General features: G+C 54.0%; 1 protein-coding gene across 2 annotated transcripts in view; it reads right to left on the minus strand.

Moving 5' to 3' along the window:
• The window catches only part of TMEM184B (transmembrane protein 184B), a 47453-nt gene extending 20344 nt beyond the window's left edge, over positions 1–27109 (minus strand). For both annotated transcript variants that reach the window (XM_081822456.1, XM_081822455.1), the window contains exons 1-3: positions 26959–27109; positions 2701–2949; positions 1736–1901 (exon numbers count right to left, since the gene is read on the minus strand). In XM_081822456.1, the coding sequence (XP_081678582.1) occupies positions 1736–1901; positions 2701–2892 (358 nt within the window). In that variant the 5' untranslated portion in view covers positions 2893–2949; positions 26959–27109. The remainder of the gene's footprint in view (positions 1–1735; positions 1902–2700; positions 2950–26958) is intronic.
• Between the last annotated feature and the right edge of the window lie 255 nt (positions 27110–27364).

Here is a 27364-nt window from a genome sequence, read left to right on the forward strand (position 1 = left end):
GACTGAGTGAGCACCTGGCAGGTGCCTGGCTCTGCGGACACGGGCTCTCTGCCTGTTCCTGCGCCTGCGGAGTTAAGTCCACTCGGGGAGACGACAGCAAAGTAGGCACCGTGCTGTGTGTGCACGCTCACTGCCGCCGAGCTCAGGCCGTGAGGACGCGCGCAGGGTGCCGGGAGAGAAGCAACAGCAGAAGCCGTTCCCAGGAGACACCAGAGTCAGGACAAAGGAGAAGGAACGGGCCAAGAAGAGCCTTCTAGACACTGGGGAAACACCCGATGGCCCCACTGGAGAAGAGGACAGTGTGGCTGGAGGGGCGGGTGAGGGTGAGGCCCTTGGCTGGAGGGGGGCGTGGGGGGCAGTGCGCTCTGGCGGGCGCCTGCATTTCCTGGCCAAGGCATAAGGCATTTCCCGTGTCCCGCAAGGCCTCAGGGACACGCGGGTTCAAAGTGGGACAGGAAGAGAGGCTCCAGCTTCTGTGGGGATGAGCATGCTGCTCCCCAATATCCACAGAGCCCAGGGCCCAAGGCAAAGCCCCCCCAGGGTTGGGGAAGAGGACAACTGGTCGTGGTCAGGGCTGTCCTGCCTCAACATAGGGAACCGCGACATCTGGTCACTCTACCTGAAGCCAGCAGTGCAGACAGGGGAGGAAACAGGAAAATGCATGACCTTGAGAGGAGGAGGGGGATGTCAGAGCAGGGATCTCGAATTCAAGGACCCCTCCTCCCAGCCCTGCTGGCCTGTTCAGGCCCAGGCACTGTGGGCCTGTGACCTGTCTTAAGGGCTCTGGCCTCTCCCTCCTTCACCCGCCCTCCACAGAGAGATGTTCTAACCTGCAATTTCCAGTTGTGTCATATTCTTGTGCACCAACAGTAAAAAAGAAAATCTAAATTTCTACATGTACCCTGCAAGGCCATGCACATCCTGTCCTTCCTTCCCAGTGCCATTCCGTCTCCAGCCGCCGGCCTCTCCTCTGGCTGTGGCCAGCCCCCAGCCCAGCTCCCCCTACCTCCCGATTCCTCCCGGGCCCTGTGCATTAGCTCTCCTGGCTGCCTGGGATGCTCACCCCAGCAGCCTCAAGCTCTAGGTCTCTGCTCCCTGTGTCTGCGGCTGGGCCCCGGGGAGAGCTGCCCAGTCCCATGGTGACTGGCCAGGCAGGCAGCTGGGGGCTGGCTTTCCTCCTTGCCACCCAGCGCCCAGCCGAGGGCCTGGCCCTCCCCACAGAGCAGCTGATGTCTCCACACCGAACACGGGACCCGAAGCCCGCGAAAAGCAGAGAGTCGCCTTCTTGGGTGGCACAGCAGAGCCTGCTCCCGGGACAAAGCCCTCAGGATTAAGGCACGTGGGGAGGGAGCCTCACCCCTGCCACTGCCTCGCCACGGGCCCCGGATAAGCCCCTGACCCATCTGTGCCTGGGGTTTCTGTCTACAAACAGACAGCTTCTTCACTGCTCACCCCGATCAGAGACGCCAGGCTGAGAAATGAGGCACAGGGGGAGGGTCCCTGCTTGCAGGTGTCCCTACAGGTGTCGTGGGAGCCCTGTGGCCAAGTGCTACACACGTGCCGTCACCTCTCAGCGGGGGCCCAGACGGGAACCCTTTAGTGGGTAGAGAAGCGAGGGGCAGCCCCCCCGGGGGAGCCCGGGCCGCGGGGCTTCTGGCTCCCAGACCCTGGTGGGAAGGGTGTGCGCCCAGCCAGCGCCCCCGGCGCCCCGCCCCAGCCCGCGCGCCGTCCTCACCCTCGTAGCAGTCCCGCACAGTGCCGAAGTACACGTAGTACTGGTCGTTGGTGAAGAAGAGGAGGCTGAGCCAGGAGTCGAAGGCATAGATGGGCACGATGAAGAGGATGCGGACGATGTAGCGCTGCTCGTTGGGGCAGCTGTAGCAGCGCAGGTGCATGTAGATCTGGGGGCAGACGGAGGCAGGCTCAGCCGGGGACCCGACCGGGGCAGCCCACCTGCCACCTGCCACCCTCCCGCTCCGTGGCTGAGGGGACGGACGGACGCGCTCTGCTGTCCGGCTCTGCCGCGTCCTCGTGCTGTGGCCGATCCTCAACCCTGAGCCTCAGCCCCTCCTCGGCGACGAAACCCCCACCATGAAGCTGTTCTGAACATCAGACCAGAGGGGGCAGAAAGCTCGTCGGGTGCGTTCAGGGGGCCCAGGCCAGCGTCACAGACACAGGGCCCAAGACTCTATGGACCCAGGCAAGAATGGCCGGGGAAGGGGCGCCTGGGTGGCTCAGTCGTTAAGCGTCTGCCTTCGGCTCAGGCCATGATCCCGGGGTCCTGGGATCGAGCCCCACATCGGGCTCCCTGCTCGGCGGGAAGCCTGCTTCTCCCTCTCCCACTCCCCCTGCTTGTGCTCTCTCTCGCTGTGTCTCTGTCTGTCAAATAAATAAATAAAATCTAAAAAAAAAAAAAAAAAAAAAAGAATGGCCGGGGAATCCAGTGTTGCGACAAGCTCCCCGGGGAGCCGAGCGCACAGCCAGTTGGGGAACCTCGGGCGAGCGGCACAGAGGAGGCCCTCGATGGATACGCAGGTCTCCTCGCCACCTTCTACCAGGTGGAACCCCCAGATGCAGGTTATTACCGCAGCACAGCCTGGCCTGGCCTAATACTCTGTGGGGACTGGAAAACCTCTCAGGATCCTTCCAGAGGGCTTTCCGTGGCTCTCTGACCCAAGGGCCCAGGACTGGCCTGGGTACCTGGTGGCAGGTGATGAGCAGGGCCGTCCAGACGAAGAACCCGGAGATGGCCTGCGCCGCGGTTGTCATCAGGAACACGGGCTGCTCCATGGCCGTGGGGCTGCCCTCAGGGATCACAGACACACTGGGTGACGCTGCCATGGTCGTGGGCGACGCTGGATCCGGGGCCAGTGCGGCCCCCCTCACCGTCATGGTGCCTGGCAGCCAGGGGTCCCTGAGACAAACCCTTGCGGTAAGCGATGAGCTGGCCTAAAGAGAAGAAACCACAGCGTTAGCCTCCTTCCCGGGCGAGTGGCAGCGTGGCAAACAATCTTCTGGGCCTCTACATCCACCTTCAGATTGTAACTGGACACTGACCACGTGTGTCCCGGCCCAGCCGCTATGAAGGTCCCAGCCCCTACCGTGTCTCCCCTGGATTTGTGAAACAGGCGCCTGAGCGGTCTCTCTGCTTCTGCCTTGGCCCCTATTGTCCAGTCCCCACACGGAAGCCACACAAGGCTTCTAGGATGTTCGCCAGATTGGGCCCCCCTCTGCTCAAAGCTCCCCAGTCGCTGCCAGCTGGTTCGAAGTATAAGCTGCTGTCCGTACAATGGCCCACAAGACTACCCGGCGGCTCCCCGCGGCTCTCGTCTCCCACGATTCCCACCAGGAGCCTCCACTCTGACCACGCGGACCTCCTGCAGCTCCTCCATCTCGCCCCGCCTGCTCCTGCCCCCGGGCCTCTGCACCCCTGCACGGGCTGTCGGCCACACGGTTCACGTCTACACTTCCCTCAGGTCTCTGCCCGGATCACCCGCTCCCGCAAGATGACACCGCCCCTGCCCCGGGCACTCCCGACCCCACCGCTCTGGGGCTTTTCCCCACAGCGCTCCTTCCCGCCTGACTCCCTCTGGCAAAGTGTATGTTTACTCATATATTTATTAACTGCCTCCTTCACCAGAACATAAGCTCCCTGAGGGCCAGGGGGCTCCGCTTTGCTCACAGCACCAGTCACACAGCAGGTGCTCAGCAAACACCTGCTGGGTCTGCGCATCTCCACACTTCCCCATCGAGCAAGACCACTTTGTCGCTTTCTCTCTTCAGAGGGCTGTGCCTTTTCTTTCCCGTTTCTCCCCAACTTCCCTGAGGGCTGGCCCCCGTTCTTCATCTTCCATCTGTGCTGTTCTGGAGACTCTGTGGCCCACACCTTCAAACTGCTCTTTTAATTCAGTTTTCTGTATCCCTCTTCCTAAAATCCTGCCCCCTACGCTTCCCCCAAGCAGAGACTTCTATCCACATCACACGCCGCTGTGCTTCTATGTGACAGGTGGCTCTGTCCCTTGCTCGTGTGTTTATCTGCTGGAGGCTGTCCGCTCTCTGAGGCAAGGCCGCATTTCTGTTTTTCAATCCCCAGCACCAAGCTCAGCACCAAAGCCATTTATAATACTTACTTTGTTACCTATTGATTTTCAGTCCTTATTTAAAAAATCAGAGGTATTTTACAGAGAAGCACACAGAGATGAGGAAACTGGCATACAGAGATTCTGGGTGGGAAAATAACAATGGGAGCGGGTGGGACACAGGCTGGCCTTCTAGGGTCCTAGGGTCCCATCCAGTTGCCCCACACAGGCTCTCTGTCCACTGCTTTTCCCAATGGCAACTTCAAGAGCCATGGTTAACAAATGAACAATTTCACATTAAAAATTAACCCAGATGCCCCCATGGAAGAGCTGCTGTCAAGGTAGTAAAGCGACTCCTGGGAGGCTGGTCACTGCTGTGCCCAAGGCCATCCGAGCCCCACGGCCCTGACAGGTGTCCCTTTCAGTTCTGCCAGCTATCAACGGGCTGGTCAGCACCACCCCGGAGCCTCTGGTCACCCTTCGGCAGAGGCTCTGGGAGACTAAGCTGCAGGGTGACCAGAGGATCCGCTGACTGAGGCAGAGAGTGTGGACACCGGGGAGGGTGCTCTGGCCGCAGCCCAGGTCCGAGCTCCACCACCAACCAGCCGTGTGTCCCCCACACAGTTCTGCTGGGCCCTGGAGGGTCTCTGCCAGAAAAACAGCCAAGCCTCCAAACCTGACCATCTCAGCCTGAGCCCAAGGTCAGACCAGATGACCTCTCACGGTCCCTTCCAAGTCCCAGATGATATTCTCAGCCAGAACATACTGGCTTCTGGGGTGCACCCAGGCCTACAGCCTGACCCTGGATGAAGAGGCTCTTTGCCTACTGTGTCCCCAAGTTCCTGGCTTTGCCCCCGGCCCGCCTCTCATGTCTCCAGCATCCCCTGTCCCCATCTGCACATCTGCTCTTAGCTGTAAGTTTTGACCCTAGGAAAGCCCTTTGCATTTCTATTTTCCTGTGAAAATAAATGATCTCTAACACACTGACCAAGGGATGAAACTAGATTTAAAATCCAAAGTGGAGAAGGCATCTATATAAAGAAACTCAAAACTGGAGAAGGTGTCTATATAAAGACTGGTGGCGAGCTCCGAGAAAGAACCAGTGACAAGTCTAAGAATAGCTCCTGTAAGGATGGTTGCAAAATTGGAAACCAGTGCCAGAAATACTTCTTTAAAAAAGAAGATTTGGGTTGTAAATCATCATCTTTGTCTATCATCCCAAATTAAATGAATAAACACAGGGAATTGGGGCGGGGGGGCCTAGAGGAAATACAAATCCTCCTAAATCTCCAGCTTCCAAGCACAGGCAGGCCGGTGTGTCAAAGGCTGTTTTGTTGGCCACTGAAGGCAGCGTTGGGAGGCCCGGCCCAGGGGCACCGCTGAGCTGACCCTGCCCACGGGGAGGGGACCTGCGCCCAGGAGGCTCCTCGGCTGTGGAAGCTGGGTGAAGGCTAGAGGCCCGGCTTCTTCCTAGGGCTCTGCTCACTGCCACTCAAGCGCCACGCCCCCCCCAAGCCCAGAGAGACACTGGCATGCAGAGTTCTCTCGCATTTTCCCCATGTAGGTCAATTAGCTTACAGGCAAGAGAGCCATTCAGAGAGGGTGGGTGACTTGCCCCCGAAATCAGGGATGGGACTCGAACTCAGGTCCTATAAACACATTGTCAGCCCCGCGCGAGCGGCCCCTCCGGCTCCAGAGCCTCCTTCCAAGAGCCAGTCCTGTCCTGGCAGGCCCGAGACCCTCGTTGCAGAAAGGGGAGGGAGGTCCTCTGCAGGGAGGGGCAGCCGATGCTGGAAGGGCTCTCCAGCCTGACAGTGCTCGCCAGGCTTCTGGGTTTACTAGCTCTTTACCTGACTCCGGGCAGCGCTCCTGGCTTACACACTGTTTTCCCAAGCATCATCCCATGTTTTTTTTACACAGCAACTTTGAACTAAGTAATATTAACTGCATCCGAGAGATGAGGAAAATGATGTGGAGATTGGTTTTACCACCCCCCAGGTAACACCAAATGATTCGAGGGTTTTCATAATACCCCCCCAAAATACGTGAAGCAACATTCTGACTCATGGACGCGCGGCCCCTGGCATGAAAGAACAGCAGGTGAGGACAGCATCTCCGAGGCCGTCGATCCCAGGGGCTTGCCTTGCTCCCAGGGCCCAGGGCAGCACACAATGCTGGACCCTGCCGACTGTTCACAGCCTGTGTGCTGGGGGCGGGGGATGGACACTGGGGTCCTGCCCTCTCACCCTTGGGCGGCATCGATGGCCTTGGCCAAGGCTGGGGGGAAGGTCAGGGAAGGCTTCAAAGTGGCAGGGACTTTGGGACAGAGTGTTTAAGTAGCATAACCAGGCTTCAGCTTTGAGGCCACCCAATAGGATTCCTGCCAGACCCCACCATCTGCTAGCTTGGACAAGTGACTTCATCTCTAAGAACCTCAGTTTCCCCATCTATAATACCTCAGGGTAACTACAGAATGGCTGAGGGCGTGTTCTACTTTACAGAAGTCCTGTTAATGAATAGACAGAATAATAAAATAATAGAATAAGAATGATCATTTTGCAACTCCTAATACAAATACTGGACATAGATATCGATATGATAAAACCCCTAGCCAACAGGCAGTCTGGGCAAGTCCAACTCTGAACGCACAGTCAAGATCACCAACATGGGGCTGCGAGAAGTTTCCAGCCTCCTGATGGGATGCACATGGCACCACCTAAGAAGGACTCTTGCCCAAAAAGTGAAATGGGATCAAAACGAGCCTCCAGAGCTACTACCGGTAGCCGGGAAATATAGAGGGTAGTGGGACAGACTAAATGATATCATGAGGACGCAGCAGCCGAATCTAGACTAGAGGACAGTCTATAGGACAAACGACCTAGTTTCACCAACAAATCAGTGGCTTATAAACGAAGGTGCTTGAGGGGCTGTTACAGAATAAAGACTCGAGAGACACAACTAAACGCAACATGTGGACTTTGTTGGGTCCTGATGCTAACAAACCAATGATGAAAAGACATCCTTGAGATAGATAACACACAGGAATTCTTGTCAGTTTCATTAGGCGTGATCATGGCATGGCGGGTACATAAATGTCCTTATCAATGGAGGAAGAATCATCTTTTCGGTAAACAGTACTGGAACAACTGGACATCCAGAGGCAAAAAAGAATGAACCTTAACCTACACCTTCACACCATATACAAAATTTAATTCTAAATGGATCACAGATTTAAATGTAAAATGCAAGACTATAAACTTTTAGAAGACACATACCTAACAAATGGCGAGCATCAGAGTACAGCAAGAATGCTCAAGCTCAACCGTAAAAAGATAATACAATTAGGGGCGCCTGGGTGGCTCAGTTGGTTAAGCAACTGCCTTTGGCTCAGGTCATGATCCTGGAGTCCCGGGATCGAGTCCCGTATCGGACTCCCTGCTCAGCGGGGAGTCTGCTTCTCCCTCTGATCCTCCCCCTCTCATGCTCTCTGTCTCCCATTCTCTCTCTCAGATAAATAAATAAAAAATCTTTAAAAAAAAAAAAGATAATACAATTAGAAAATGGGCAAAAGACATGAATGGACATTCCACTCAAGAAGGATACATGGACAATAAACACATAAACAGCAGTTCAACATTGTTAGCAATTAGGGAAATGCAAACTAAAACCACAAGACATCACTATATACATATCAATACAAAATAGAGACAATATCAAAAGCTGGCAAAGGTGCAGGGAAACTGGCTCTTGCGTTCATTCCTGGTAGGAATATAAAATGGTAAGCCACTCTGGAAAACAGTTTGGTACTTTCTTACAAAACTAACACAGCATTTACCATACAACCCAGTAATCACTCTTAGACGTTTATCCTACAGAAATGAAAACATATGCTCACACAAAACCCTATATACTTAAAGTTGTCCACCGCAGCTGTATTTGTAATTGCCAAAACCTGGAAACAATCAACATGTCCTTCAACAGGCAAAAGGTTAAACTCCAGTACGTCCAGATCATGGACTACTACTCAGCAATAAAAAGCAACAAACTATTGATACAGGCAGAAATCTGGACGGAGCTCAAGGGCATTCCGTTGAGTGAGAATAGCCAATTGCAAAAGGTCACATACTGTTTGGTTCTGTTTATATATAACATTCTCAAAATGGCAAATCTATAAAGATGCAGAACAGATTGGTGGTTGGCAGAGGACAGCAAGGAAGGGGTGTGCACAGAGAGAGAACAGCACGGGGACTTCCCTCCAGGTGACGAGCTCCCTTGTATCTTTTTTTTTTTTTTTAATTTTATTTATTTATTTGACAAGAGAGATAGAGAGAGAGCACAAGTAGGCAGAGAGAGAGGGAGAAGCAGACTCTCCACTGAGCAGGGAGCCCGACGCGGGGCTCGATCCCAGGAACCTGGGATCATGACCTGAGCCGAAGGCAGCCGCTCAACCGACTGAGCCACCCAGGCGCCCCGGCTCCCTTGTATCTCGATGGTGGTGGCTACATGAGTCTACAGGTGATAAAACTGTACAGAGCCCCCTCCCCCCCTCCAAGGACAGTGAAAACTGAATAAGGTCTGTAGTCTAGTTAATAGTACTGTACTAATGTCCACTTCTGGTTTTGATCATGGTCCTATAACAATTCGAGATGTCACCATTAAGAACAGGGCACATGGGACTTGGAGTACTATTTTTGCAACTTCCTGTGAACCTATAATTATTTCAAAATAAAACAAGTTTTTTTTTAAAGATTTTATTTATTTAAGAGAGAGCATGAGCAGGGGTGGGGGAGGGTAAAGGAAGAGGGACAAGCAGACTCCCTGCTGAGCAAGGAGCCCACCGAGGGCTCGAGCCCAAGACCCTGAAGATCATGACCTGAGCCAAAGTCAGAAGCTTAACCGACTGAATCACACAGGTGCCCCAAAACAAGTTTTTTTTTTTTTAAGTCCTTATCAAATAGAGATGCATACTGGATTATTTAAGGGTGAAAAATAACATGACTTCTGGGATTTAAAAGGGGGAGAGGGACCGAGGCAGCAAGACTATAGGACATTCCTTGCTGTTGAAGCTGAGTGACTACAGGCAGAAATCCGTTCTATTATTTGCTCTACTTCTGTATGTTTGAAATTTTCCTTAGTAAAAAGCTTTAGACAGTAGAACAGAATTTTCCACAAAATTTGTAATGAGATGGGCAGTGACTCAGGAAACCGTCTGTTTCAGAGATCTACTGGTTATCTTCTAGAAAAGCAATCAGAAAGACCTGTCAAAGCTAACAACTTAGTTCAACACATCTTCCTTTCATAAAAAAAACTTCCTCATTTGTCCATGTTTTTCTATGAATACTGGCTTCCCAGTTAAGTTTTTGAAACACCTTTAAGCGTGTTTAGTATGTCCCTTCATGGGAAAGGCGTGTTATCACAACAAATGAGAAAAGAACTGCTCTTTTAGAAGACACTGAGGCCGGCGAAGCATTCTGGAAAAGTATATTCGGAAATGTGGGAAATGTTTCTACTGTCATAGGATTTTGTTACCAAAAACAATATAAGTCTGTAACTTACAAAATCTCTCGTGTCTGAACTCCTAAAAACCTACATAACAGAATTTGCTAATCTGCTCAAAAATTTCCAAAGCATTTGAGTGGGTTTTGGACTCATGTGTTAAGAACTTTAAAATAAAATACCTTCCATTTAGTTGACAAAAACATCTGATTGGCATCAGGAAGGATGGAAATGTACTAGCCAAATTTCAACAAATCCTCCACATACGCAGTGGACAGGATGGAAAAATGAGTAACCCAATTTAGTAAGAAAGCCAGTGATGCGTTTCCTCCGTGTGCAGCTACGTGTCTCAGGCAGGGATCTTTCTCAGAGAGGGCAGCCATTAAAACCAGATAGCTACGCAGACTGAACATAGAGCCAGACCATCCAACTGCTCGCTCAGAGAGCATGAAAGCAAACTTTCCAAAAATAATCAAGCATATGAAAGCAGAAGGCTTTTGTACCACCACCAAAATAAAATTAAAAAAAAAAAATTAAGTATTACATCTTTAGCTCATCCTTTGATTCCTATTTTTGGTTTAGGTTTTATGATCTACATGGTCGAACAGTAAGGTAATACTTGTATATAGCAACATGCAGGTATTGGGGGTACACACCCAAAAAGTTTTTTTTACTGCTAGGGATGCAGCCAGTCACTGACAGGGCTCCCTCTTCCCTCTGAGGCCTCTGCACCTCTGTGCTTGTGCCTCCCCCGGTGTCGGGCCCGCTCCCTCCATCCGAGGCTGAGGCAGACACAAAGCACAGTCAAGGCCTGGTTCCGCCTCCCTCCCAGTGGCCCACCTGCCGGCCAGGCGGCTCCACACCTGGGTCCTCACTTGCACGCCAACCCGAAGGCTGTGAAGAAGCCAGGCCACAGTCCATACTTTGTCCCAGGCCCTGGGACAGTCAGGGAAACTGCTGGAATCCCAGGGCTCCCACCTGGCTGTGACTGGGCAGGTGCCTGGGTGTCTCTGAACTTGTTTCGCAGGCGCACCGTGCCCATCTTGGGCCCAGTGAGTTTAGGAACTCAGAGTTTTCCCGATTTACAAAGGATTACAGTGCTGTATATGGTGTGCAGAGTGACTCCCCCAGAGGAATGTGGGCAGCACCCAAAAATCAAATACATAGTATTTCCATAGAGAAACATGAGATATTTTTAAAGAACATAATTAGTCTCACATCAATTCAGGTCAGATTTTTGCTACGAAATTAGTTTGCTGCAGGCTTGAAAGAACCTTTGGGATTTCGAGCGTTCTGGATTCCAGAAAGGTGGGGGCCTGGGCCGCCCTCCAGCACTGCAGGGAGGCTGATGCTCGAAGAAGCAGGAATCCAGCGTGGTCTACTTCTTACCTTATTTTCAGATGTGACCATGTCCCTCCTCCTGAGCTGAGATCCTTTGAGGATGTGTCAGGATCTGACGGTGGGTGGAGTGCAGTTCTGACCCCTCTGTGGAGAAGCCAGGGCCCTGGGCAGCTGGGTGCCAGCCTCGCCCCACCCAGCCCCCCACCGCCTCCTCCCCAAGGGTCCCTGCAAACTGGTGGCCCCTGCCTCTGTGCCAAGTTGCCATCCCCTCTGCCCTGGTCCTTGTGGGGAGAGCCAACTCTTCACTCCCAAGTCATCCTCAGCATCATGGCCTCACCTGGGGGCCAGCCCACTCCCACTCAGCCACCCTGAGCTCACTCCACAGCACTAAAAGGTCAGCTGGGACGCTGTTCTTGTCTCCCCACACCTGAGTCATCTGACACAGTGTCAGACACATAGTAGGGATGTGGAAGAGAAGAATCCACCAATGCGCTCACTGTCTGGCATTAAGCCACCAGCTGCAGACCACAGGCTTTCCATCACTTAGCCCCTCCCCACCATGGACAATTGCCAGAGCTTGGCTGAAGGACTTGGACCTTTGGCTGGAGTGAGGGATAGGCTGGGTGAGGGCAGAGGATGGAGGCTGCATCACACTGCCTCACACCCATCTTCCAAAGTGGAGAGGCCACGCCAAGGAGGGCAAAGGGACTTGTTCAATGAGCTCCAACAGGATACAACCCAGTCCACCTGGTGGCAGCAACCGGAAGATGAGTCTGCCAAGATGGAGATGTTTTTACAACTGGAACGATCTAGCAACATTCTGTTGCTTTGAGAATAAGGAAGCTCCCAATCAACTGAGGCTAGAAGTCCCCTGGGGCAGGAACACTGACTGAGCAACCTCCGTTGGGTAGTTTACGCTTACCTACCTTCTCCCCAACTAGCCTGCAACCTCTTGGAGGTCAGAGGTCATGCCTTATGCCCTGGCAGTGGTCTCAGGGCCTGGACACAGTTCACCCTCAATGTGCTTTGACTGGATAAGGGAACAACTGAATGAGTGTCTGCCCTTTGCAGTTCCTTCCAACTCTGAACGTCTGTGATGCCCTCCATCACCACCTTGCCAACCCTGGGGAGTGGAACGTTCTCTTGCTCCCACCCACAGATCTTTGTCCCCATCAGCCTCAGCAGATATCGCCTTCTATGACCTATCACAGTTTGCTCAAGGCACGTCTTCCCTGGTCTTCCAGAGCATTTACCACCCTGTGATTAGATCTGTTCCCTTAACGCACTGTGAATTGGACTCCATGAGGGCAGGGATCAGGTGCCATGTGGAAAAAGTATTTACTGACTGATTGCTTAGGGGACAGAGGGAAAAACATGAACAGAGGCATGGAGACAGTATGTGGACAGGCACTCGGCCAAGAATGTGCCCAGAGAAGAATTTCTGCATCTGGTCCCTGTTAAAGATGGGGGGCGGGGCAGCCTGATTGACAGACCACCTGTGGCTCTCTAGATTGACAAGGCCCTCCTGACAGCCCTGTGTGGTGGGTCTTGTTGCAGCTGGAGCATCCAGGCTGGGGTACAGTACCCTGGGAGGCCACAGGGAGCAATGGAACGCAGAGCCCCGCTGGGTCACCAAGGTACAGGGCTGGATGGAACTCACCTTGTGGGTCAGAAAGCCAGGTTCAGGGGAGAAAAGGAAGGAGTGACAGTTTATAAATGTCCTCTTCATCCCCAATCAGGGGTCCAGGCAAGGTGAACCAGTTGCCAGAAGGGTGCTTGAGGGCATAGAACCAGAGTATAGAGAAGTGGGGGTGGGGGAGGCTCTTGAGTAAAATCCAGGCAGCCCTGGCAAGGCCGAATGAACTAAGCCAAGCCCTAGAAAAGCACCCAGAGTGCCCCGAATGCTCACTTCCCCTAAGACAGCACCTACCCCCATCCTTCCCTAAACAAGACAGCTTCTGGCTAACTCCCTCCTGAAAACACCCATCTCTTCCAGAAGAGCTACAAAGCTATGTGCAAGCTCGGTCACCTGCCTTGGAAGATAGAGGTTTCAGAGAACACCTCACCATCTCAGAGTCCTTTTCACTTCATGCTGGGGGGATACCTTGCTGTTAACCGCCCCCCGATTTCCTGTGTCAAAGACTGAATAATGTACCCCCGCAAACACGTCACATCCAAACCGCCGAACCCGGGAATATTTTGCCTGACATGGCAAAAGGGGCTTTGCAGATGTGACTACATTAAGGTCACCGAGAGGGTCCCAGATTATCTGGGTAGGCCGGATATAATCACAAGGGCCCTCATGAGAGGGAGGCAGGGGGATGAGGGTGTGAAGGGGGCAGTGTGACAACGGGAACAGCGAGGAGAGACTGGAAGGTGCCAGGCTGCTGGCTCTGAGGATGGAGGAAGGGGCCCTGAGCCAAAGAATGCAAGTGGCCTCTAGAAGCTTGAAAAAACAAGGAAACAGATTCTCCCGAAGGAGCACAGCCCTGCCAACACCCCGATTTTGGCTCAGCGAAATACATTTTGGACTTGTGACCTCAAAACTATAGGATGATAAATTTGTGTCACTAAGTCACTACGTTTCCGGCAGTTTGTTGCAGAAGCCATAGGAAAGCAATGCATGCAGTTTCCAGATGGGGAAACGGAGGCTTGGGGGGCTACTGCGGTTTGCCCACAGCCCCCTGTAAATGGCTCCAGCCGTGGGCCCCGCCACTGACTAGCTCTGCGTCCTCGGCCAAGTTACATAAGCGCTCCTTGCTTCAGCTTCCCCAGCTGTGCAATGGGGTTGCAGTCACTCGAGCCTGGGACAGAGCTGCGAGGAGCAAACGGGGTGATGCGCCAGGCACGGCCCTGTGTGAGCTGATCTATCCCAATTCCTCTCCTGCCTTAGAGCCACTCCATCCGTCGGTCAGGCTGGCGGTTCACAGGCCCGGCAGTCTCTGAGCCCTAGGTCTGTCCTGTCTCTGCTTGTTTGCTCTTTTTTAAACCTTCTGAGGTCATATTTTCATTCATCAGTTTCAGATCCAAGCCCTTTTGAGCTGCGGCCATGAAGCGCTCACTCAGGCGGTTGCCACACACCCACAGGCTGAGCAATGCTGGCAACCTGTTCGCACGCACGTCTCCAGAATATTAACGCAGACTGAGAGGGATTTGGGTTGAATAGATTTAATTTTTAAAAAGATATATATGGAAGGGGCGCCTGGGTGGCTCCATCGATTAAGCGTCTACCTTCGGCTCAGGTCATGACCCCTGGGGTCCTGGGATCAAGCCCCGCGTGGGGATCCCTGCTCAGCGGGGAGTCTGCTTCTCCCTCTGCCCCTCACCCTGCTCACGCTCACACGTGCTCACTCACTCTCTCTCTCTCTCAAATAGATAAATAAAATCTTAAAGAAAAAAAGAAAAATATATATGTAAAACTTTCCATCTTAACATAGCTCACCAGGTAGAATCTGACTTAGGAATTGCTCATCTGAACGGGCCACTCTGGCCCCACCCCAGCACCCATGACAACAGCCCTCCTGCATCTCCAGGGGCTGTTAGGCTCTGTGAACTCCCCGGGGAGGGGGGGTGGGCGGTGGCGCCTGCCTTCTCGGGGAAGCTGACCCACATCCGAGCAGGTCAGCAGCCCACAGCCTGGCCCTTCTCCAGAGGGGATTAGAGGACCAGAGCGCTGGAGGCCCGGCGATTCTGTCCGGGCAGACTTTGGGAAGAGGATCACGTGCCCTCATGAGGGGCAGCGTCCCCTGTCAGCCCCACTTCCTCAGTCAACACCCACAAGCCTGGCCACTCCAGCGGCTCCTCATCTCTCCCCCTTCTCCCGGGGCCAAGTTCCCATGAACCTCCCAACCACGAAAGAAAAAATCCTCCAATCGTGTAGCCCTCCTTTGCTTGGGGGGGTTGGGGCGAAATATAAGGGAACACCAAAGTCATCCAAAATTCTTCGGCAAGGGCTGACTTAATTCAGCCTTGTAATTAAGTTTTGTTTTGTTTTTTAATACATACCAGGCCAAATCTTGATCACCCTAGTTTTCTCCCAAACTGCGAACAGATGGGCCAACGCCCTGCCTCTTTCGTCGGTTTCTGTTTCCCCCTTTCCCGCCACCTAAACCCCATTCAGCACTGCACAAATGGGTGTCCTTCAGATGCAGAACCCTGAACCTTAACTGTCCTACTGCCCTGTGGGAGCAGGCTGCCTAGGCGAGACCCCTGAACCTGCCCCAACCCCTGCGGCCCCCTGAGCAAGGAACGTGGCTCCTGCCCGGGGTGCCTGCGTGAGAAAATCCCAACCTGAATTTCACTCACACAAAGACGTACTGAGTGCGGCGAGCCGGCATTCCTCCCTAGGCTTACGTACACCCAGTGAGTGCACATGTCCCACAGACAAGAACGAGAACCTGCACGGCAGCCCTGTGTACATGGCAGAATTATTTTTCATTACATAAATGGGGATACATTCAAATGGTGGACCCCTACACAGCAGGGAAAAAGAACACAGTACTGCTAGTCACAGTCTGGACAAATCTCACAGTTTGTTCTATAGGACTCCATTTCTGTAAAGGTCAAAACCAGGCACAAAACTAGTCAGTAGTAATGAGGTGCAAGTAATGGTTACCTTGGGAGGAGGCCGCAGGGAGCCTTCTGGGCCCTGGGCGTGTTCTGCAGCTTGATCTGGACATGATTTATATGGGTATTTACGGATGTAAAAACCCCCTGGGCTGTAGGTCTAAGACTAGCGTACTTTAGTAGTACTAGTATACTCTAACTAAAGTAAGTATACTTTAAAAGTATATTTACCTTTGAGCAGCCTCTGTATGCTAAGTCCAAAGGGTATTCTCAGACAAGACGCTGATCCCTTAAGAGCTTACAGTCTGGTGGGGAAGAAAATACACTCAAACACTACAAGGCTGCCCATGGCCAGTGGGACAGGTAGTGAGCGTCAGCCCAGGGTATCAGTATCACTCGTGATTTGGGGGGAGGAGACAGAAAAAAACTGATTAAATGCAGGATTTGGAGGTAGCAGGACCAGTGTCCAAATCCAGCCTCTTGCTGTGTGACTGGGACAAGATGTTGGCCCCATTTCCTCTTCTGAAAGGGGGAATCACCAGCAGCCACACCTCATGGGTTCTCGTGAGGATGCAGGGAAAGAACTCACCGCGCACTCAGGCCTGAGGCTGGTGTGATTCCGGCCCCGAGGCTGGGCCCACCCAGCGCTGCACTGGGGTTTGCAGATGTGACCCAGGCCTGCCCCCAACAGCCTCCAATCTCACCCAGACTTGGCCCTCAAGGAGCTCGCAGCCAGGGAATCAGACACCTAGGACATACTGTCAAAAGGCTCCGTGCCAGTGGAGAGGGGCAGATAAAGAAGCCACAGGGGTCAGAGGGCCCTGCAGGGGTAGAAACTGAGGTGGGCCTTGCAAGGCAGACAGGATTCCATGCGTGGAGAGGAGCCTGCTCCGCAGGGGAAGGCCAGCAGGGAGCGGGGCCTGCGTGAGTACAGGCAGGGAGGTGGGAAGTCAAGAAGGCACACAGAAGAAAAAGCAACTAGTCGAGTGTGGCTCAAGGAGCCCAGGGGCACCTGACTGGCTCAGTCAGAAGAGCGTGCAACTCTTGATCTCATGGTTGCGTGTTCGAGCCCCATGTTGAGTGTATTTTATTTAAAAAATAAAATCTTGGGCGCCTGGGTGGCTCAATTGATTAAGTGACTGCCTTCGGCTCAGGTCATGATCCTAGAGTCCCTGGATGGAGTCCCGCATCGGGCTCCCTGCTCGGCGGGGAGTCTGCTTCTCCCTCTGACCCTCCCCCCTCTCATGTGCTCGCTCTCTCTCAAATAAATAAATAAATAAATAAATAAATCTTTAAAAAATAAAATCTTAAGGCAAAAAAAAAAAAAGAAAGGGCGCAGGAAAGAGGACCTAGAACACCCAGGGCTGAGTTCGACTTTATTTTGCTGTCAGTGGGGTACCCCTGCTGGTTTCAGAGGTCAGGAAGTGTGCATCTCTGAGCAAGGATTTAAAATGACAAGCCAGCCAACAGCAGTGTTTAGGAAGAAGGGGGCAACTACTTTCTCCCGGGCTGGGGCTGGGGGTCCTTTTACCAAGAAACATCCAAACCTTCACACCTGGTCCCCTCTGTGAGACCCAAGCATGCATTTTGTTTGTTTGTTTTTTGAGTAAACTCTATGTCCAGAGATCAAGAGTCACAAGCTCTACGGACTGAGTCGGCCAGGAGCCCCCCAAGCACGCATTTTTGATTAGATGGTGGCAGGGGCCTTCTTGCCCTGGGTGAGATATATGGATATATTCTTACGGTTGTTTACCTAATTTTATTTATTTTTTGAAAAATCATATATTCCCATGATTCGGCACTCAAACGGTTCAAAGGGTCTCTAGCGAACAGCCTCCCAGCACCAGCCCCATCCCAGAGGCACCACATCCACCAACTTCCTGCAGGCCCCCGAGACCCTGTGTACACAACGCAAGCAAATGCACTTTCCCTTTACACACACAGAGGCACACGAGACACCCCCCTGCACCTGCTGCCTTCACAGCAATCCATCTTGGCGACTGCTCCGTATCCAGGCACGGAACTCCCACCTTATCTTCCGTAGCTGCCCGGTATTCCATGGTTCACACGGAGCATGATTTGTTCCTGGACCCCTGCAGATGGACATGAGAATCTTTCCAATCTTTTGCTAGTACAAATAGGGCAGCAATGACTAACCTTCAAATAAATTTTTTTTTTTTTAAGATTTTATTTATTTGCGAGAGAGAGAATGAGAGACAGAGAGCGTGAGAGGGAGGAGGGTCAGAGGGAAAAGCAAGACCCCCCGCTGAGCAGGGAGCCCGATGCGGGACTCGATCCCAGGACTCCAGGATCATGACCTGAGCCGAAGGCAGTCGCTTAACCGACTGAGCCACCCAGGCGCCCTCAAATAAATTATTTTGCACACATATTAAAACATCTGTAGGATGAATCCCTAGAAGTCCAACCGCTGGGTGAAAGTGTACAAGTGGCTCTAATTTTGAAAATGTTGCCAGAGAGACAGAATACATTTAAATCCCCATCCAAGGGGCACCTTGGATGGCTGGCTCAGTTGGTTAAGCGTCTGCCTTCGGCTCAGGTCACGATCCCGGGGTCCTGGGATTGAGCCCCGCGTCGGGTTCCCTGCTCAGTGGGGAGTCTGCTTTCCCTCTCTCTCTGCCCCTCCCCCTTGCTTGTGTTCTCTCTCTCTCTCTCTCAAATAAAATCTTAAAAAAAAAAATCCTCGTCCAAGAAATAAGTCTAATTATTAGGAAAAATACTGACAATGTGTACTTTTTTAAGAGTGCCCAGATGAAGAAACAGGAGAGCAAAGCCCTGTTCAGCAGACAGAGCATGGGGTCAGGAGATGGTTCTGGACCTGCATCAGCCCCTACTCACCCAGTGCCCAGGTCCACTTGTACTTCCTCATCTGTGAGTGAGAGGCCAGACCTGCTCAGTCCCTCAGCCCTTCCCAGAGCAGACAGGCCCTGATGCCCTGGTCCCAGGATAGCTGGAAGGATGGACTGTGACCGGAGTCACCACGACACTCAGCCATAATTGGTCTCCCTGGGCATAGGTGCCAGGGGCCAGGGGAGGAGCAGGCCACAGAGTACGCACCAGAGGCAGGCCTGGTGGGAGGGGGTGGGAGTGGAGAGCCCCAGAGGATCAAGTGTTTCCGGCCTGGCCATCCCAAATGAGTGAGAAGCACCTCTTGCTGTCTTCCCTGCACCAGCTGCTGGGACACCACACCCACACATGACACGCTCACACTCTACGACCTTCACTGCCTCGTCTACCGTGGACCTGTTACATAACATGGGAGCCGGACCGCAGCGGCCACCTACACCTCACTCAAGTGGGCAGCCGGCGGAGGACAGTGGCCTCTGGATGCCCAGTGTTCTCCCTGCAAGGACAGCTGGGTAAACACAGCGGGCAGGGCAGGGCTTCCTCCCACCTCCACAAATCCAGCTCAACGACGAAGAACTGGGAATGAAATGGTCTTCTGCCCCCAACAGAGTAGGAGATGCCTCTTGGCACACCAAAGACAGCTTTCGAGAGGAAGAACCTTCACCAACCTTCCTGTTTCCAGCCCATGCTTCACTCCAACGGACTGGAGGGCCAGGAAATCCTACAAATCAAATCACACTTAAATGCACGGAGGTTATTGCTGGGTGCCTGGGTGGCTCAGTTGGTTAAGCGACTGCCTTCGGCTCAGGTCATGATCCTGGAGTCCCTGGATCGAGTCCCGCATCGGGCTCCCTGCTCCGCAGGGAGTCTGCTTCTCCCTCTGACCCTCCCCCATCTCATGTGCTCTCTCTCATTCTCTCTCTCTCAAATAAATAAATAAAAATCTTTAAAAAAAAAAAAATGCACGGAGGTTATTGCTATTAAAATTTTTCTAACAAAAGCACAGTGTGGGGTGCCTGGGTGGCTCAGTCAGTTAAGCATCTGCCTTCGGCTCAGGTCTTAATACCAGGGTCCTGGGATCGAGCCCCAAGTCGGGCTCCCTGCCCAGTGCGGAGTCTGCTTCTCCCTCTCCCTCTGCCCGCTTGGGCTCTTGCGCTCTCTCTAAAATAAACAAATAAAATCCTTAAAAAAAAAAAAGCACAGAGCATCAACTTTTCTTTGTTTTGGTAGATCTAGATCCTCACATGTACTATTTGTTTAAAATCCACAGACAAGGGGCGCCTGGGTGGCTCAGTCGTTAAGCGTCTGCCTTCGGCTCAGGTCACGATTCCAGCGTCCTGGGATCAAGCCCCGCATCGGGCTCCCTGCTCCGTGGGAAGCTTGCTTCTCCCTCTCCCACTCCCCCTGCTTGTGTTCCCTCTCTCACTGTGTCTCTCTCTGTCAAATAAATAAATAAAACCTTTAAAAAAAAAAAAAGTCCATAGACAAACTCATGGAGAGATGTACCTCCTCTTCCTGGAGGTGAGGCAGGGAACCCAGACGCCCTGGGAGAGCTCACTAGGCCTCACCTACCTGTGTGTCTGCCTGTGTGTGTGCTCAAGGTAGGCCCACTGCTTGGAAAGCCTTCCCACACTGCTCCACCTGCCAACCTCCACTGACCATCAGAGCCCCCAGCTTAACCCACCTTTCCCTGGAGGGAGCCTTGGCCCCTTAGCCCCCACCCCACCCTGGCAGCTTCAACCTGATCCTCTATACACACACCTCCCAAGTCTAGGCAGCAATTTCACCTGCTGGGCGTCTGGAGGTGGGACTGCAGGCTCCGAGGGCATAGCTGTACTTGGGGGGTGGGGGGGGCTCCCAGAGAAGCAAAGGCACAGGATTCAAACCTTCGAGCTTCCTTCCATAGGATCTCAGGCCAATTCACCATTCTGAGCCTCAGTCTATCCCGCAACAAAATAGGCAGGATAATCCCAAGGCTCCAGGGCCACTGGGAAGATTAAATGAAACAGTTTACGTGAAATGTAATTTGCAAACTGCAAAGCCCTACACAAATTCTGGTGAGGATTAGTAATACTGGTATTAATTAATGTGTGAATCTTAGGTGATATTAATATCCTCACACACATCCCTTCACCAGTACCCATCGTTGTGCCTTGTAGGCACCCAAAATGATCATTAATGGAATCCCAGATTCCGTGTGTTCTAGACGGAATAAAAAACACAAGCGCTACAGGCAAAGACCAGGACGCTCTGCCAGTGGCCACCAGAGTGGCAGCCCTGGGGTGAGCTCTTCTTCCCTCAGAGCCTTTCGTAAATGGTGACCCCGAGGGCTTTGGGGAGCAGCACTGCCCAGCAGAGGGGAGGTTCTCGGCCACCTGCCAGCAAGACAGGGCCTCCCTGGGGGCAGGATGTGCACAGCTGCAGCAGGAGAAAAATAAAGGTAGGCAACTCCACAATGCCCTCGAGAGTGGGCAGGCTGTCTGATGTGAAAATCCCTGCAGGGTGACAGATGCAGCAACTTCTAGAGGTCTCGCCCCACCCACTCTGTTGAGATGGGAGTGGCAGGGACAGCTACCCTGGGACTGCCCATGGTCGCAGGCACAAGAGTTCACAGATCACAGGTCCCCAGCGAGGAGACCTGAGTCTTCAGGAGGATCACCAAACAAATTTCAGGTTGGAAAAGAAGCCACACACACACACACAGACCCCCTCTCCACCCATCTTCATGTGACCTGCTCTGAATCTAAACCAGGCCCTTCCCTTGGGGAGCTCAAGGCTTTAGAACCAAGGACCTCACCTGTGCCTTGCGGGACCCAGGAGGTGAGCAGAGGGGTTACAAGTAGCCCCACCAGTGGCAAGCGACTTGCCCAAGGTCATCACTGGTTCTCCAACTTTCATGCAGCTCTCTGCTTACTGCTCACAGCCATAATGCCATTGAGCAAAAAGCTCAGGAAAGTCATCTTTCCCATAGACACTTGAAATACAGCACCAAGGGATCTGGTTTTTAACTTCTGTGACTCTTTCGTATCTATGACCAACTTAATAATGTCACCGGTAAATTCTTATGAGCTGGTGTTATGTAAACAATGAGATAATGCAGGATTATACCTAGAAAGAAAATACGCCCACATCAACAGTGATTATTTCTTGGTTTTGAAACTGGGGGTGATTTTAGTCTTACCCACCAACCTTCTGTGTTCCAAGTTCACTACAATCAACAAGTCCTATTTTCAAAAGCAGAGAAGCCTATTGTTTTTCAAAGGCTGAAACATTCAGATCAACCCTGCAAACTTTCCATTAAATACTCAATTACTCGTGTGTGACTTTTTAAAACAGAGTACAGCCGGAAGTGATGCGGGTCAGGCACAAAGGTTTTCTGGGTGGGATCTTCCCCCTCTGGCTTCCGTCCCAGCGGAGAAGGAAAAGGAGTGACTGCGGGGCTTCCTGCCTCTCAGCACAGGCCCAAGACCTCCCAGACCCGGGCTGTGCCATGTGCCCCATCGGCTCCTGGTGGAAGCTCGGCTCTAATCGACAATCCTGTTCTGATTAATCCTGGCCTTAATATCTGTCACTTCTCGAGAATAATTCCAGCTTTACCCCGAGTGGCAATGACATTAACCTACCCAGCCGTTCATTTGTGTCATCGAAAACTATTTCAGCACTACTCTGTGGAAGGCACGTGCCAGACAGGGAGCCATCAGTAACCCAAGACTCGAAACGACCAACCAGAGGCCACACATCATCCTTCCAAGTTCTGCCCCAGCACAAGACAGCAGCAGCAATGTGAACAAAGGCTGCCTGGGTGTGCAGCCTAATTCCAGCACCTCGACTCCCTCTGCTGTGGTGCTCCCCCCGGCCCCCGCCCTCCCCTGCCCGGTCCGGAGGCAAAGCGGGGTCCAGGGACGAGTCCCTGCAGAGAATCCTGGTGGCTTAGCCGCACTGCACTCAGGCACCTGCGCTGCATCCCACTCAGCAGGAGGTGGAGGCGAAGAGGAGGGAACATGAGAAAACCCCAAACTGCGAGCCCATCCAATTCTCTCAACAGCCCCCTCCCACTTTACTTCTTCCCCTTTCTGTGTCCTCTTTGAGGCTGAGAAGATCACATTCGATTAACCTTTACTGAGAATCCACTGGGTTAAGACCAGATGCCAAATAATGTTATAGACAAGAACTCAGACCTTGGCTTTGCATCTCCTCTTCCCTCTGCCTGGAACCTGCTTCCTCTCCTTCCGCACGGTAACAGCTTCAATGTCACCTCCTCAGAAAAGTGCCTGCCCAGGCAGGAATGCCCTGATGCTCCCTCAGGGTGCCCACGACAACAGTCATCGCTCCTGTGTCTGCGGTCTCTGCCCCCAGCGGGACTCAGCTCCGCGAGTGTCTGACACACACACACGCAAGACGTCTTTTCTTATTTTTCAGAAATGTTTTTTCTTAAGTAGGCTCTACATCAAATGTGGGGCTGGAACGCACGACCCTGGGATCAAGAGGCAGATGCTCTACCAACGGAGCCAGCCGGGTGCCCCAGCAATACCTCTGTCTTAAATAAACTGAACAGCCTGTAGTGGTCCCGTAACAACCAGTGTTCACTGAGCGTGTGCCGAGTGCTGTGCTGAGCTCCATGCAGGCGTGAGGTCACAGCCGCGTGGTGGCCGCGCTATTATTATTCCCATTTTACAGACGTAGGAAATTGCGTCATCTCCCCATTTTTAAAGAATGGAAATTAGAACCTGGTAAGCAACTTGCCCAAGGCCACAGGGCTAAAAAGAAAGCGAGGATTTAGACATCTCCCAGTTCTCTCTCCAGGCCACCAGGGCTGCTCGGCCCCTCATCTTCCACTCTCCCAGAGGGGCATTTCTTTCTCCCACTGCCAGTGACCATTCATCTCCTCCTCAATTCTCAGCCTCCTCGCCCAAAGCACCCGATTCCAGAATCGTCCGACTGCTCCTCTCCAGGCCTGCAGCCCGAGCTCCCACACCCGATGTGGATGTGTCGTGCAATGACCCCTCGTCTTGCAGCCCCAAGGCCCAGCGACTAGAGCTGCTGCATGAATGCTGGCCCCTGGACACCCAGCAAAGCAGGCAGGGAGAGCAGGGACCTCCCCAGTGAACTCACACGTGGGACCCGTGGTTAAACCCAGATCCCCAGGCTCCAGTTCCTGCTCCGTCCCTACTCCCCTCTGCTTGTATTTATGGGCTGCTGAGCGTGGGGACATGTTGAGAGCCACCGTAGCTCTCACCAGGGAGAGGCAGCCCATACTCATTCCAGATCTACGGCATGAGAAGTTGGTGAGATCCCGCAGGACCCGGGAGAGCCAGGAAGAACGCGGGTTCCTGTTCAGTGGAGCCACTTGACAGCCAGCCCCAGAAGCCAGTTTGAGGGCAGATGCCACGACAGTGGTGGGCTCCAGAGGCCGTCCTGGGTCACACGGGGTCGTCAAAACCAGAAGCTGCTGGAAGAAGAAAAGGGAAAGGCAGCAGGGCCTAAAGAGGATGCCCATGGGAAAAGCGTCCTGAGTTGCAAAAAGGAGAGAGGGGGGCTGGGTGTTCTCGGAGTCCTCTGCAGGAATACTGGAAGAAGAAATGGTAATGCTATCCCGCACAAGATGTGTGACACATGCCTGAGGACCTCAATTCTGTTTTGAAACCTTCAGGGGCTCCCTGTTGACCACTTCGGGGTCAAGTTCAAACTCCTTAGCGAGGCCTTCAAAGATCCTCATGCCCGGGCCCACTGTAGCCAGGTCCGGGAGGTGAGGTATCCCAGGCCTCCATACCCCGTCCAGGGGCTCCTCATCCTTCCAGGTGCGGGCGCAGGGCACTTCGCTTCTAGGAAGACTTCCAGCACCCCCCGGGGTGAATGGGGGAAGAGCATGGGCTCTGAGGTCAGACTGTCTGGTTCAGAGCTCAGCTCCACCAACTACCTCCGCTCGAACCCCTAGGCTGACTCTCTACAAAGCAGAAGGTAACGATTCCCACCTCACCAGGTGGTGGGGGGATGAAACACAGTCATTCATCAAAGCACTCGGAACTGTGCCTGGCACACAGTAAGTGCTTAATAAACACGCTGTTGTTCCTATTGTCCTCTGCACCCCTTTAGGGCCTCTGTTTCAACCACAAGTAGAGCACTGTCTTGCGCGCATAGTCGTTACACAGCCAACCACAGCCTTTTGGGAGGCACCACCCACCACTGAGGACCCGGTCCCCTGAGGCCTAGCATGGAGCCTGGCACACAGTAGGGCTTCAGCAAGTGCATACTGCCCCCCGGTGAAGGTCTGTGGTAGCCCCACACAGAGCTCTCCCAGGGCCCAGCTGCTGGCCTTCCACAACTCACACTCCAATTCCCCAGGCTAAATGCCCCAAGGAGCAAGAAGGGCATTCGCTGTTACTCGGTTTCAAAACAATAAAGGGCTGCATTCTCTGTCTTACTGAGGCTGTTTCCACTCCAGGGAATTTACGGGGAGAAATGAGCACAGCGGGGACTGGAAATAGAGCTGAGCCCCTCTTGGGGAGAGAGGTGGGCTGGCCCGCCAGAAACCAGGAGCGAAACCTCAAAGGCAGAGGGGGAGCAAACAGCCTCCAGACAGAAGCCCAAGCTCCACAGAACTCGGCCAACAGGAGTGAAGTAGGACAAGGAGATCACTCACACACATTCTGCCTTGAAGGTCTCCTTCCCACCCATTTGGAGAGCTTTGAAGGGGCTCCTTAACCCACCACCATGTGGGAGCAACTTACAACACATCCAGAACCCCAAGGGCTGCACAAAGGCACCCCAGCTTGCCTATGGTCGAGGGGCAAGGGGTGGGGGAGGTGGGAATTCGCAGTGCCTTCTCCGCCCACACAGGCTATTGGGCCCTCATGTCTGAATGGTCACTGTCTACACCCATCTACACCCTCCTCCCCGGTCGACGGGGAGGCCCTAGGCCAGGCACCAGGTCCCATTCATCTTCAGACACTGGTGCCCCTGGCATGGTGCCTGGCATGTGGATTGTTCAGCCAGTTACAAGGCAGCAAGATCTGGCAGCAAGAGAGGTCCTGGCTCGAGGAAGACTCTATCCTGGCCTGCCATGTGCCACAGACAAGTGAGTCATGTACTCCCCCTGGGTCTCAGTTTCCTCAATTGCACACAGGGATGACAACAGCTCTGTACTCACACAGCCACTGAGAAAATTACCTGGGAAAACATGTGTGGTTAAGCACCAAAGACAAATGCTCATCATCCTGCAAGCTTCAGCTCAGCTGTCCCCCCCCGCCGCGCCCCCCCACCCCATGTTGGAGTCTTTGCTGCTGGCCATGTTCCCCCTCTTCCAGCAGTGAGCCCACACTGCACTCCCTCTATTGTTTTATATTTTTCACATCGTTGCGATGACTCCTTTCTAAGTTTGATTCCCGCCACCGACCCGAGAGCTCCCGGAAGCCAGGGGCATCGTCAAGTGTGTGTCCAAGGCCTGACAAAATGGGCTCACAGGTTGGGCTGCTAGGGCCCGCCCACCCCATGGTCCCAGCACTGGGACCCTCTGACGAGATGTCCTGAGGTGAAGAGCCGAGGGGGCCCACCAAGCTTGCTGAAAAGGAACAAGGATGGGAAGGGATGCTGCAGACATAACCTGCGAAGGAAGTCACACCTCTGAGACTCCTCCGCAGGCACAGGTGAGCTTGTTTGCCGGGCTGACTCTGCAGCACACAGGCCCCCAGGGCACAGATTGCTGCTTCTTTCCTTACATAAAGCACCCAGCAGTCAGATAAATAATACATGGCCTTCACCTCACACACAGGTAGCAGGCGTGCAAACACTTGCTTTGCACCATGGTGCCCTGGGCGTGCAGGCACACCCATGCATATGTGTGTATATGATATCCGGCCTTGCACGACCCAGAAAGGATATGGATTGGGAACAGATACCCAGGCCCACCCCCCGGCCCTGCCTTGCCATGGCTGGGAGTCAACTAGCACCAGACCTAAGCAGTGTGCCCACAGAGGAAATGTACAACCCACCGGATGGATACACACACCCTAAGCCGCCCTCTGTGGTCCCTTTCCAAACAAGTATCTTTTGGAGCCCCAGGTTAGCCTTGGTGCCCCCGCAAGCAGCTGACTTGTATGCAAGGCGTCTGCACCGTGCATGCATGCATCCCCCAAAGGCCTGGCCAGGCCAACCATCCTCCCAGATCACAGCCACCCGCACAGGGCACGGATGCCTCCCCCACTCGGCGGTGCCAGGCGCCAGCACACCCACCGGGCTCACACAATCCCACTTGCAAAGGGCCTGTCCACCCGCCTTCCCTTTCCCCCGGCCACCCCCACAGGCAGGTCCAATTACACTCCAGGCGAGGGCCTGCCACGTTGGCCAGGAGGGGGCCAAGGCACACCCACGGGCGGCCCCGACCCCGCAGGGCGGGGAGGGGGCGCAGGGCGGGACGGGCTGGGAAGCGGACGCCCCCTTCCTCCTCGGCCGGGCCGGCCACCTCCATGCCTTCCCCCACCGGGGACCTGCGACCAACGCGACCCGTGGGGCACCCCCCCGCGCCAGCCTCCCCAAAACGGAGCAGCCCCCGCCCCCGGGAGCCCGCAGCCGCCCCCCTCAGGGCCTCCGGCTCGAGGCCGGCCGGGCCGGGTACCTCAGGAGCCCATGGCGGCTGCGGCGGTGGCGTGTGTGGACGGCGCGCGGCGGCCGGACTCTGCGGGCAGGGCTGGCGGGCTGGCGGCGCCGCAGCCCCGGTGTCTCGCCGCCGCCGGCGGGTCCCGGGCCCAGCGGAGTGCCGCCGCGGCGCGCCTGCGCACTGAGCACGCCTCCGGGGAGGGCGGGGCGGCAAGCGAGCGGCTGAGATCACCCGCCCGGCCTTAAAGGGGCCGCGCCCGAAACCCCCAGCCCGCCGCTGGGCGACGAGGGCGACCTCGGTTCTCCTGCCGCTCGCAAACAAACCGGCCAAGAGTCGTCGTCGCCCCCGCCTCAATTCGACTCCCCAACCCTACCCACCACAGAGCTTCTGGGGGTGCACGGACAGAGTCCTGGGCTCCAAGCTC

The sequence above is a fragment of the Leptonychotes weddellii genome, chromosome 5, assembly GCF_054177405.1.
Source record: "Leptonychotes weddellii isolate Sample4059 chromosome 5, ASM5417740v2, whole genome shotgun sequence".
Lineage (NCBI taxonomy): Eukaryota > Metazoa > Chordata > Mammalia > Carnivora > Phocidae > Leptonychotes > Leptonychotes weddellii.